We start from the raw sequence: 12,185 nt of genomic DNA, 5'->3' as shown, positions 1-12,185 counted from the left end.
TTGTGCACGCCGAACCCTAGGGGAGCCCCGATGGCTTTCTCCATTCCCTCAGAGGTCACTTTGAAATTGGAGCGGCCTCGAAGGGAACTTTCCTTCCGCCCCCCCCCAACCCTATCTAACCCCCCCCCCCCAACCTTTGTGAAATAAGTTGCGCCTGCCGGCCACATGCCCACTCACAATCCCCTGGCACGGCCGCTGTGCTGGAGGCCTCAGTCCTGCCCCCACCCCTTTTTTCAAGCCCTGGGTCATACCTGCGTCCCTGGGCTTGCGCGCATTGCCGGGCCTATGCAAAATAGGCACAGTGCGCGCAGGAGCGGGTTTTTGCGGTTACGCGCGTAACCCTTTTAAAATCCGCCCCTCAACGCACAATTAAACTCTGGAATTTGTTGCCAGAGGATGTGGTTAGTGCAGTTAGTGTAGCTGGATTCAAAAAAGGTTTGGATAAGTTCTTGGAGGGGAAGTCCATTACCTGCTATTAATTAAGTTGACTTAGAAAATTGCCACTGCTATTACTAGCAACAGTTGCAAGGAATAGACTTAGTTTTTGCGTACGTGCCAGGTTCTTATGGCCTGGATTGGCCACTGTTGGAAACAGGATGCTGGGCTTGATGGACCCAGTATGGCCTGTTCTTATCTTAATAAAAATAAAAAAAAGAAAATCAGTTTAAACTGAAAATGAAGGACCCTAAAAGTAGAGTAGTAGATGAATTACCCTTTTCTGCTGAAGTAAAACAAATTTTCTTTGCAGCAAGAAAACAAGTCACTAGCTGTTCATATATTTTTAAATGAAGATTATTTACATTTTAGTTCTGCATTAATCAAGAAGATCCATTCCACTGTACAGCATCAGTTCTCTAGTGCAATCCCCAACTCTACCTGGCTTTCTCCTCCTCAGGTGTCAGGTATGTCAAAGTGCATCTCAGTGCCATTGTGGCTAACCGTGTTTAAGGAGAAGGCAAACCAATATGCATACATCTTTATGGTTGAAGTTTACAAAAGGCATGTGGTATGGGATCTTAACATTGCATTGGAACAACTAATTGAACTGCATTATGAATTGTTAAAAGACCCAATTGAAGTTCCTCATCTGGACAATATTTCTAGTAGTCATTATGTCAGCTAAATGAGTCAGTGAGCTTTAGGCATTGGTTCATTAGTCACCATACATGCAGTTTTTTTCCACTAAAGAATATAACATAATAATGATGGCACATAAAGACCAGATGGTCCAATCAGTCTGCCTAGCAGTTTGCTTATGGGAATAAATGATGTTGCATGTAGGTCACATTCATCCCAAATTTCTGTCAAAAGTGGTTTATACTTTTCATCTGAATTAAACCATTCTGTTGCCCACATTCGTTCCAAGACCTCATGCACGTAAATAGGAACATGCCCTCCATTCACTGGCCAGTAAAATGGCTTTGGTTAGCTGAAGTGAACTCAACCACATTGTCAGGCTTCTCAACTTTTCTTCTCTTATTATAACAGACTGAGAATAGTAGGTGCCAAGCAACTGTTTTTCCAAATGGCTAGCAGACCATTTTTTTTTTTGTAATTTAAGTTTTATTAGAGAGATAACAGCAAAAATACAAAACCAACAGTCATCTGCATGGAAAGTACATTAACACCATGTACAAGAATAGAAATACAATAAAGACATTCAACAGAGTCTCTGCGTTTTTCAATTATTTGCCCCCCCATCCCCTTACCCTCCCCCCTACCGTTGTGCTCTGGCTGGCCTCCAAATCAGTCTGTCAAGACACTTCTAATAGCTATGTCCATTGAAGATTTCACATTTTTACATCCTATTACTGTGTGAACCATTTATCATGAAGTGAGATAACTTTGGGCACACAGTTTTGAAGGCTTATTGTCTCACTAGCTGCTCTCCACACATGGGTGGGTGTGGATGTGTGTACTATCTGGGTTGCTTTTTCATTAAGTGCGCTGCCTTGCAACCTTCAGATTCCCCATGGGTCATGGCTAATTCATCAATGCTAACCAAGTTAGAAGCAAGTTTGCTTACCATAAATGGGGTTGTGCACAGATAGCAGGATGAATTAGCCATGCTTAATACCCACCCACCCACCTCTCTACAGAGTTAACTATCTAGCTAAAGCTAAGCTCTGCTATTAAGTGAGAGGCTCACACAGAATCATGCAGACAGGAACTCCTGTGCATTCTCAGTAAAGCAAACGTTCTATGAGCTAGGAAAAAAAGCTCTGTTTGGTGCTGGATGTCACCACGTGTCATGGCTATCTATGGAGAATCCCATTTATAGTAAGCAAACTTGCTTTATACTTTCAACCACAAGAATGCACACAGGTCTTCAGTCAAGAAAACAGAATGCATTAGCCTATCCTTACTTTACTATGGTGATCAGTGTTTAGCAACATTTAAATACAATATCAGCACAGCTATCCATGGTACACCCTTTGCATGTTTAAGTGAGTGTGCAGAGATTTATGTTAATATTTTATTAACTATATGGCTCTTGCCACACAGTTTATAAAAGACCATGTGTGTTGCACGTTTCAGTACACATGCACATTTATAAATGTAGGAACACACATTTTTCTAACCATTTTAAAATACATGCACATATTTTGTGTATGTAATAATTAACAATTCAAACTTAACCCAGATTTAAACAGTTAGGTATTTTATAAAGTATGCATATATTCCACTTCTGAAAATATTTGCTTGCATACAAAGAATTACCAGTTCAGTAACACCTTCACTAGTTCACCCAGACTTCCCACCCAAAAACTGCAGTCAAAAGACAAATCTGATTTTAATTGTGAGAGTCATTTAGCAGATGTACAAGTGTTCAGAAAAGTTTGGGAATTTAGGCATGTATGCCACTTATAAAATAGCAATTTGTGTGTGCACTTCTGACCCCCCCCCCCCCCCGAAATGCCCCTAAACTACAATTATGTATGTACTCTTGAGGTTTATAAAATAGTATGTATGCGCGTAGCCCCCATGTAGCTCTTCAAAGATTCTCTCCTATAAAGTGCAAAGGAACAGTAATAAATGAATAGGACTTAACACATTTAAAATATCAAATTCAAATTGTATTATTAAACTCATTACAAGTATTTATTTCATTTACATACATTTTAAAAACCATTCCTCCAAGTATTCTGTTTCCCTACATTTGAGACAGATCAAGACTGGGCCCACAATCTTAAAATGAAGAATCCCATTCCTCTTGGATCAATTACTGTCTCTTCGGTTTCCCCAGGAAGCAATTTTAACATATTGCAGTTAGTGAGGGAGGGCACCATATAGTGCTACAAATAATAGATTAGCACAGATGTTCTTACATTATACATTTACATAATAGTGGGTCTTGAAAGACCTGAAAAATGGTTCACATGGTAAAGTAACCCACTCACAGCTCTAATTTAAGACCTAGTAAAAGCCAAAAGGAATAAATGTAAAAATAATCTAATGTTTATGGATTTGAAGTCACATTGTTGTGTTCTCTGATCCAAGACAAATGGCAACTGGAAAAAGTGTTAATAATAAAATCACAAAGTGATAATTCCTTAAGTGAATTGGAAAAATGGTATAGCTTTTTAGTTACAAAACAAAACAAAAAACCCCAAACAAACCTGTTTTTACTAGAAAAACTATTACTCTACTAAGATTAGTGTAACTCATTTTCATCAAAAACGTTTTCAACATATTAGAAGTCTTTTTGTAGCATGAGGTAAAGATTTTATTTTTCTTAACCAAGAATCATAAGTAGAGACCATCAAGTTTTGTATACAAATTTTCTAGATAAACTAGTGATGTGTAACTGGTGTACAGATATTAAACTGTCATCAAGGAGCTCTCAGGGTTGTTATTGTGGTACAAAAAAGGGAGCAGCTGCAGATTAACAAGTTGTTTTTTTGGAATATCACAGCAAAGGACTTTTGTTTCTATTTTTTTTTTACCATATTTAAAATAGAAATATTTAGATTATAAACCAGAAAGCAAATACATAGCACAATGAAATCCAAATTGGAGTTTTCTTTAAACTCCTCCTATATGTTGACTTGTGCTAAAGTTTCATTTCAGCTTTCCAAAGCAATACCAATAATCTGCCTGCAAATTGTACTTTGGGTATGATGAAGTACAGTCCTATTTAGCAGAACTCACATAATATGCTTCCAGTATCTAGTAACTGGCTTTGTATTTTAAAAACTTCAGTTCAGCATTTGTGGATGGATTTATTGAATCAAAGATATATATACCATTATAATTTATGATTATGTAATTTTTCTATGTGCTGTACACCACTTTGATTAGTCATTCGACCAGAAAGCAGTCTATAAAAGCTTTTTAAATTAAAAAAAAAAAAAGAAAGTTACCTACAGTAGTTTACAGCCCTCAAAGCATGTCCCAAGAAAAAAAGAGAAATGGTCAAGGCTATTCAGACTTCCTTTAAAGCTATTTTAAATCAATCATGCTGGAAATTGTTCTGTTTTGTCAATATTAGGCCATGTCTCCCTTTTTTTAAATGCTAATGAGACTAAAGATATCAAGCACATATATTAAAACTAATATTGAACAGAAATCATAATTTCCTATTATATGCCATATTACAATGTCATCAGTTACATACTTCTCAGGAATAGTATCAAATATTTCTGCAATTCAGTACAAATACTGTCTAAATATTGGACTGTAAGAGTAATTTTCAAACATCGCTATGCCCATGGACCATATTTGTGATTAAAAACCCTTTTCAGGAAGAGAAACCACAATACAATAGGCTCACTGACGAATATATTCAGGGTGGACCAGAAAGGGGTTAAGGGGCTCTGGCAAATTGAATCACAATAGTGCAAGTTTTACAGTTTAGAAAAACATTATTATTGTGATTTGTTGTTGGTATGCATGCTCTGTCTGAAACATTATGATGCTTTGCTGTGGGTGGGACTTCCTGTGGTCTTTTTAATATATTCCTTAGTGCGTTTGTTTCTAGGCAAACCTTTAATGGTATAGAAAGTTAAAACTTTTGGTTTTGTTTTTGGAGCAAAGGAAGAAGCTGAGAAATGCAGTTTTCTCCTGTTTCTTTGAGTTTCCAGCTCAGCTGGAACCAGGGCTAGAATATAACACCATTAATCACAGATATCCAGGAATATTTTCCTTATTTCATACCTCATCCCTGAGTCATTGCAGAGACAGTCCCCAGCTAGAGACCATGCACTTTTACCCCCAGGAGCTGTTTACACTGCCCCTACAGCATCCCCAGCCAACCCAGGAATTGGAAGACCTGACCCAGGCATCAAACCCAGATCCTCCAAATAGTATCACTAAATCACTGTGCTTGATCACAATCTAACTAATACATTTTTGGACTTTTGCTAGAGATATACAACTAAGAGATTGCTAAGCATGAATCTAAGTGCTCATTAATGTCAGTCTCTAAAATTTCCATGCCACAGACAGGACAGCAGACTTTCATACTCTGCCTGCTGGAAAAACTGGTTAAAGCAACCACATCTGAAGTTTTTACAAAAAAATTTGCAAAAGGTGACATTTCATTCATTCTCTGACGTTTGCTTTGGTGCTTGGTGTCTTTCATGTTGCTAGGTTCACCTAATACAGAGGAAACCTTTTCTTTTGGCATAAATGAAGCCTTTGTCTGCACATCTGATGACAACATGTTTTCCTTAGACCTTCCATAATTAGAGTTTGATCTCCATTTGTTATTAAAACCTGGAAATATTTTGAGAGGGGATCCATTAATATTTTTGAATATCTTTGTGTTGGCAACTGATGGTTTAGGTAGCTTTCTGTTTTTTAAGGGAAATGTGTTACCATCTGTGTTTGTAACATAAGAAGCTGGCACACTTGTTTTGGAAGGGAGAGGAATCAAACTTTTACACTTTGATTCTGTGGTCTCAGCTGAAGGGGGTTTTGCTGGGTCCATAATTCTTTCCGACAATGAAAATTCACTTGATTCACCAACTTTATGTCCTTTCCCACTGAAAGGAACTTTGGTTTGTATATCAACTTCAACAGTCTTACCTATAATATTAAGAAGTTAAAATTAGTGTTAAACATTTTCAAGTTACAGAACAAAAATATAAAAAAAGAAAGACTATCTCAAATATAGGACAACACCATGTTTGAGGGGTGATAAAATTAGAAAATCATAAATATCAGAACTAAGTCAGGCCGTGCACAGGCTTCCAGAACTGGTGTGGGTATCAAGTTCAGAAATCTTTCACTGAAAGACATTTACAAGTACTTTTTTCTCTCTCCTTTCCTCTTCCGATCTTCTAATTACCCTTCTTCTCTCCAACATACCATTTTTCCTTTGGCTCCTTTTTTTTCTTCCCACCCCTTTGCTTCCTTTCACATTTTTCCCTCATTGGCTGCTGCTGTCTCTCCCACCAGTCAGATGCAAATCTCTAAGTGTTCTTCTGCCAGCTTCCTGCTGGCTACTGATAGCTTTCCTGCTATCACTACTGGTACTGCACACATAAATGCATTTGGTTTCCAAGAAGGGCTACATAACCTGCAGAGAGAAGCAGTTACATAGCTAACAGCAATGGTATAGCTGTATCAAGTTTTCAAGACTGGAGAAACCTACACAGAGTGACAATTGCTAAAACCCCCAAAAAAATCAAACAGCATGGACAGTTCTGATTTTACAATGACTGCATAGACAAAACATGAATTCTGGCGATGTGCCTGATGTTTCTATGTACTTGAAGAAATGAGAGCAAAAGCAGGTCAGGGAATGGGCTGTGGATCTTTAGCGGTATTGCTAGTACTTATATGGACTTAAGTCCATATAGAATTTAGCACATAATTACCGGGTGAATTTCTATGTCATAAATGGTGCAATTACTTCTTACCTGACAATTTCCTTTCCTGTAGTTCAGTCAGACCAGTCCACACAAGTGGGGGTCATGAACACCAATCAGAAGATGAAATCAGATCAACCTGCTTGCTGATATTATCCTTTATCCATGCTGACACCAGCCTGCCAATATTTCTGTAACATGCTAACTGTAGACAACTTTAATTTAAACAAATATAACCTTTACTTTTTTTTTTTAACCAGTGGACTTCTAGAATAAGGAAGCAGAATGAAAGTTTCAGCAAATAATAGAAAACTACTCACCTGCACCAAATTATAGAAATAGTCTTCTGCAGTTATCTACCTTATCCAGTTGTAGAAATACACCAGTAACGCAGAAAGTGAATGAAAAGATGCAGCATAGAGAGAGGACTCAAGGAAAGGAAATTATCAGATAAGAAGTCATTTCACCATTTCCTTCATCCAATCGGACTAGTTCAGGCAAGTGGGATGTATTCAAGCCAATCCCCAATAGGGTGGGACACTACACAAGTCCCTTGCAAAAGCAGGCATTTTTACAAACTATTAAATGTAAGCAGTAATGTGAGAAAAAGGTATGCAACAAAGACCAAGTTGTTGCTTTACAAATCTCTGAAGGAGATACCAAATGAAATTCTGCCCAAGACATAGCCTAAGTTCTCATGGAAAGTGCCCATTCCTGCTTATGCAAGGGAGTACCAGAATCCACACATGCTGCTGTAATTACTTCCTTAATCCAATGTGCCATTGTAGCTCTGATAGCTGCCTCACCTTCTTTCACTGATCATCTGACTTCCTAAAAGTGCTAGTAACTGATATATTGGTAAAAGACATCTCCTGACATCCAAGGGATGAAAGTTTCCATTCCTTGCAATTTGCCTGTTTTAAATGAAAATTAGAAATTGCCTTCGGCATAAAAGAAGGAAATTTACCAATCTGGACCCTATCCTTCATGATCAATAAAGGCTCTCTGCAAGACAGCGCTTGCAACTTCGAAATCCTCCAGGTGGAACAAATATCCACCAGAAAGTCAGTTTTCACAGTATCTAGTTTTAGAGACATCATCTTGAAAGGAAACTGCTCCCATCAAGGACCAAATTAACAGGCCGATACAGTACAGTGTGCTCCGGCAGAGCGCACTGTTAACCCGCGTTTGGATGCGTGTTTGACGAGCTAGCTTTACCCCTTATTCAGTAAGGGGTCGAAAACATGCTTCCAACCCCCCTGAAACTAATAGGGCCATCAACATGCAAATGCATGTTGATGGCCCTATTAGTTATTCCTGCGTGATTCACTAAGTAAAATGTGCAGCCAAGCTGCACTTAATATCATGGCGAGAGGTCCCAAAGTAAAAAATAATTTAAAATAAAAAAAAACAATTTTAAATCGGCTCGCAGGTTGAAAACCAGAGCTGGATAAATAATATACAATTTCGAAGGCTACCTGAGGTGGAAAAGTACTCTGACTGTATGGAGGTGGTCAAGAATTTCTGCAAATTCCTTCTTGAAAATCAGCCAGGGCTGGATAGTGAGGGAGAACGAGTAATAGAGATCCCTGGGCCCGAAATTAGACAAAAAGCCTTGCGACATAATTTCCTGCTTTAATCACTAAATCATAAAAGACAAGGTACTTCAGGCAGCTAACAACAAATATGGGTTTGAAACTCTCAATCCATTTCTGTTTTCACTGACATTTCTCCTTCGACCCTCCAGAAAAGGCAGGAATTTAGAGAAATTACCACAGTGAAGGAATTCAATACCGATGGCTGTTCCCTTTCGGGATAGCCATAATGGTTCATGGTTCCACCTCCAGAGCACCCGACCTCCTCCCTCAATTCATCAGGATCGCAGGACTCCACACCAATTTAAGTATCCTACTCTCTCTCAACCTTACCCAGACAGATATCACTGCTAAGTTACAAACCCAAGCAGGCACACTACACACACCCCCCCCTAAAAATTGCACACCTCTCCACCACCAGAGAAAGAGCATTCACCATAGCAGGCCCTGCCCTCTGGAACTCTCTTCCCACACACCTCCGTCTCGAACCCTCCCTGCCCACCTTCAAAAAAGGCATTAAGACCTGGCTGTTCAGGCAGGCCTACCCTGAGACCAACCTCCCTTAGACACCTGACCCCCTGCGTCTTAGTATACTATCAAAAAGAATGTTTTTGTATCCAATAATCTGCTGTAAATAAGTTAATCTCTGCAGTTGGTATCTTAAAATCTGCTGTAAATAACTTCTTCTACTCAGTTATGGTTACTCCTATCTACCTTCTTTGCTGCTCTCTCCTCTTCCTCTCTCTGTCTATCCCACCCTCCCCCGCTCCCTTTTTCTCTTGCCTGCTCCCTCCCCCGCTCCCTGTTTTTTGTAATTTCCTCCTATCTCAAGTTCATTGTGAACCGGCGTGATGTGCTCCACGAACGCCGGTATATTAAAAGCTGTTAAATAAATAAATAAATAAATAAATAAATAATGGATCCGGTCAGCAAAATACCAATTCTACCCCATGACAAGAACAATATAAAAAGAAAAACAACTACCCCGAACAGACCTCGGTCCCTCACCGCAATCCCAACGCACAAATTACAGCCCTCACCGTTCTAACTCTGACCTTGCTCAATGCACAGTCAGTTACAAAAAAATACCAATAATTCATGACCTACTACTAGATAATCGTCCTGCTCTATTTTGTGTCACTGAATCATGGCTCAAAAGCTCTAACACAGCCCTAATCAACCAATTACCCAAAACATTTTACAACAAATTCTCACTACCCAGGCCAAAAAGAAAAGGATGCGGTTTATTATTCTTGGCATCAAAGAAGCTCAAACTCAAAATCTATCCCACAAGTCTTCCACCCACTTTCGAAGTAGATCTCTTCAAATCAAAGAACCTATAAATCCTTCTACTCTATGCACCACCAGGTCTCCTAGAACACAACTTATCCCCACTAATTGAAACCATTACAAATAACATCAACATGGAGAACCCTGCTATTGTCCTGGGCGACTTCAATCTACACATGGCTAAAACACCTCTCACACATGGATAAAACACCTCTCATGACCACCTGCGAACTCCTACTGGATACCATGACAGCGATCAGCTTCAAACAAATAATAAAAACCTCCACCCAGAAGTCAGGCACACCCTCGACCTCATATTTATTAATAAAAAAATCTCAAACAGTGACCGACCCTCAGCTTCCACAATACCATGGTCAGACCACAAACTAATACAAACCAAATTACACCTAGAAAACCCCCTCATGGAACCAAACAATTTCAATGAATTCACTGAGTTCAATAAAACATGCACCAGTGAAGATCTAATTGAAATTTTACCAGACTCCCTGAAATCCTTAAATATGAGAGACACAAACTCTGCCATAAACTCATGGACCACCATCAACACAGAAGTCGCCAATATCAAATGTCCACTTATCAGGAAGGAAATTACACCATCCAACAAATATAAAGCCCCATGGTACATCCCCAAATTGAAAACTATCAAACGCTTACTAAGGTAGGCTGAAAACAAAATGGAGAAGAAACCCTTGCCCTCAGCAGAAAGACAGATTCAGAACTATCCTTTATATATACATAACAGACACTGAGAAAGCAAAGCGAGAATTCTATGCTAAGAAAATACATAACTATCAATTCAAACACAGAACCCTATTTGCATATGTTAATGATCTCACACAACCCATTCAAAACTCACACAAAAGTACCAATCAATCAAAAATCTGTGAACTAGCCCAATTTTTCAATGACAAAGTTGCAGCTCTAATCGCAAAAAACCCCAACGTGAACGATGAAACTACAAAATTCCCAAGCATACCTAATGTGAAATGGACACATTTTGAGAACGTTTCCTCAACCGAAATTGAGGCAATCATCCAAAAAAATAAATCCGGCTGCACATCCCCTCGATCCCGTTCCAATTAAATTCTAAAACACGTTTCTAACACCACTGCCAAACCCATAGCTGACAGTCAACTTATCACTCAATCAAGGCATTTTCCCAGACAACCTAAAATGTACAGTCATCAAACCAATCCTTAAAAAAACCGCAATTTGATTAATCCGATCCAACAAACTTCAGGCCCATTTCAAATCTTCCCTTCATAGCCAAGATCCTTGAAAAAATAGTTAACCAACAACTCTGAGCACCTGGAAACCAATAATATATTATACCCGGCCCAAAACGGCTTCAGGAACTCCTTAGCACAGAAACGCTACTACTCTCCCTCTCTGACACAATCCTCAGAGGATTGGACAGCGGTCACTCCTATCTACTTATTTTACTTGATATCTCCGCAGCATTAGACACCGTGAACCACAAAATAATGCTAAACAGACTAAGAGAAATTGGCCTACGCAACTTCACAATCAACTAGTCAACTCATACCTATCTGACAGATCGTACAAAGTAAGACTAAACTACAGAATCCAAACAGATACCTCTCCCACATGGCGTCCCACAAGGGTCATCCCTATCATCCACCCTATTTAACATATACATGATGCCCCTGTGTAAACATCTAGATGGATTAGGATTATCCTACTATGTATATGCAGACGACGTTCAAATTCTACTCCCCTTAAAAGACTTTCTCGAGAATACATTAAAACTATGGGACACTTATCCATCAACAATAAGGCACCTACTATCACAACTATCTCTATCTCTCAACCACAACAAAACAGAAATCCTATATATATCCAAACTCACCGCACTACCCTGCCCCCATGCAACTTCATGCCAATCAAAAAAATCAAACAGTCTCTACAGTAAGGGACCTAGGCATCGTTCTAGATAATTAACTAAACCTTAAAAAACACATTAACTCCATGATAAGAGACGGATACTACAAACTCCAGGTCTTCAGAAAACTCAAACCGCTTCTATACTCCCACGACTATCTAATGGTACTTTAAGCTCTACTTTTCTCAAAACTCGACTACACCAACGCCCTTCTACTGGGACTCCCTACAGCCACCCTAAGACCAATCCAACTACTACAAAATGCTGCCGCTAGAGCTCTTACAAACAGCAAAAGATCAGATCACATCACACCCGTCCTTAAAGAACTACACTGGCTGCCCATTCCGTATAGAATTCAGTACAATGCCTTAACCCTCATACTCAAAATTCTTCACAATGACAAGTCTGACTGGCTGAATGCTTCCATACACTTTCACATCCCACAAAGGAACCTTTGCTCCACTGACACTGGACTTCTTCCAATCCCCTCTCCGAAGGTGGCATACCAGAAGTCAACAAAGGAATGTGCACTATCACTGGCAGGACCTGCCCTATGTAACA

General features: G+C 39.2%; 1 protein-coding gene across 2 annotated transcripts in view; it reads right to left on the bottom strand.

Annotated features, from left to right (window-relative positions):
* Positions 1-3,055: 3,055 nt before the first annotated feature.
* Positions 3,056-12,185, bottom strand: part of LOC115087269 (sprT-like domain-containing protein Spartan) — a 63,207-nt gene continuing 54,077 nt past the window's right edge. For both annotated transcript variants that reach the window (XM_029594221.1, XM_029594220.1), the window contains one exon: positions 3,056-6,030. In XM_029594221.1, coding sequence (XP_029450081.1) covers positions 5,378-6,030 — 653 coding nt within the window. In that variant the 3' untranslated portion in view covers positions 3,056-5,377. The remainder of the gene's footprint in view (positions 6,031-12,185) is intronic.

The sequence above is a fragment of the Rhinatrema bivittatum genome, chromosome 3 (genome assembly GCF_901001135.1).
Source record: "Rhinatrema bivittatum chromosome 3, aRhiBiv1.1, whole genome shotgun sequence".
NCBI classification, from domain to species: Eukaryota; Metazoa; Chordata; class Amphibia; order Gymnophiona; family Rhinatrematidae; genus Rhinatrema; species Rhinatrema bivittatum.
Note: the sequence above shows the minus strand (reverse complement) of the source record. Positions and strands in the feature narration are given on the sequence as shown.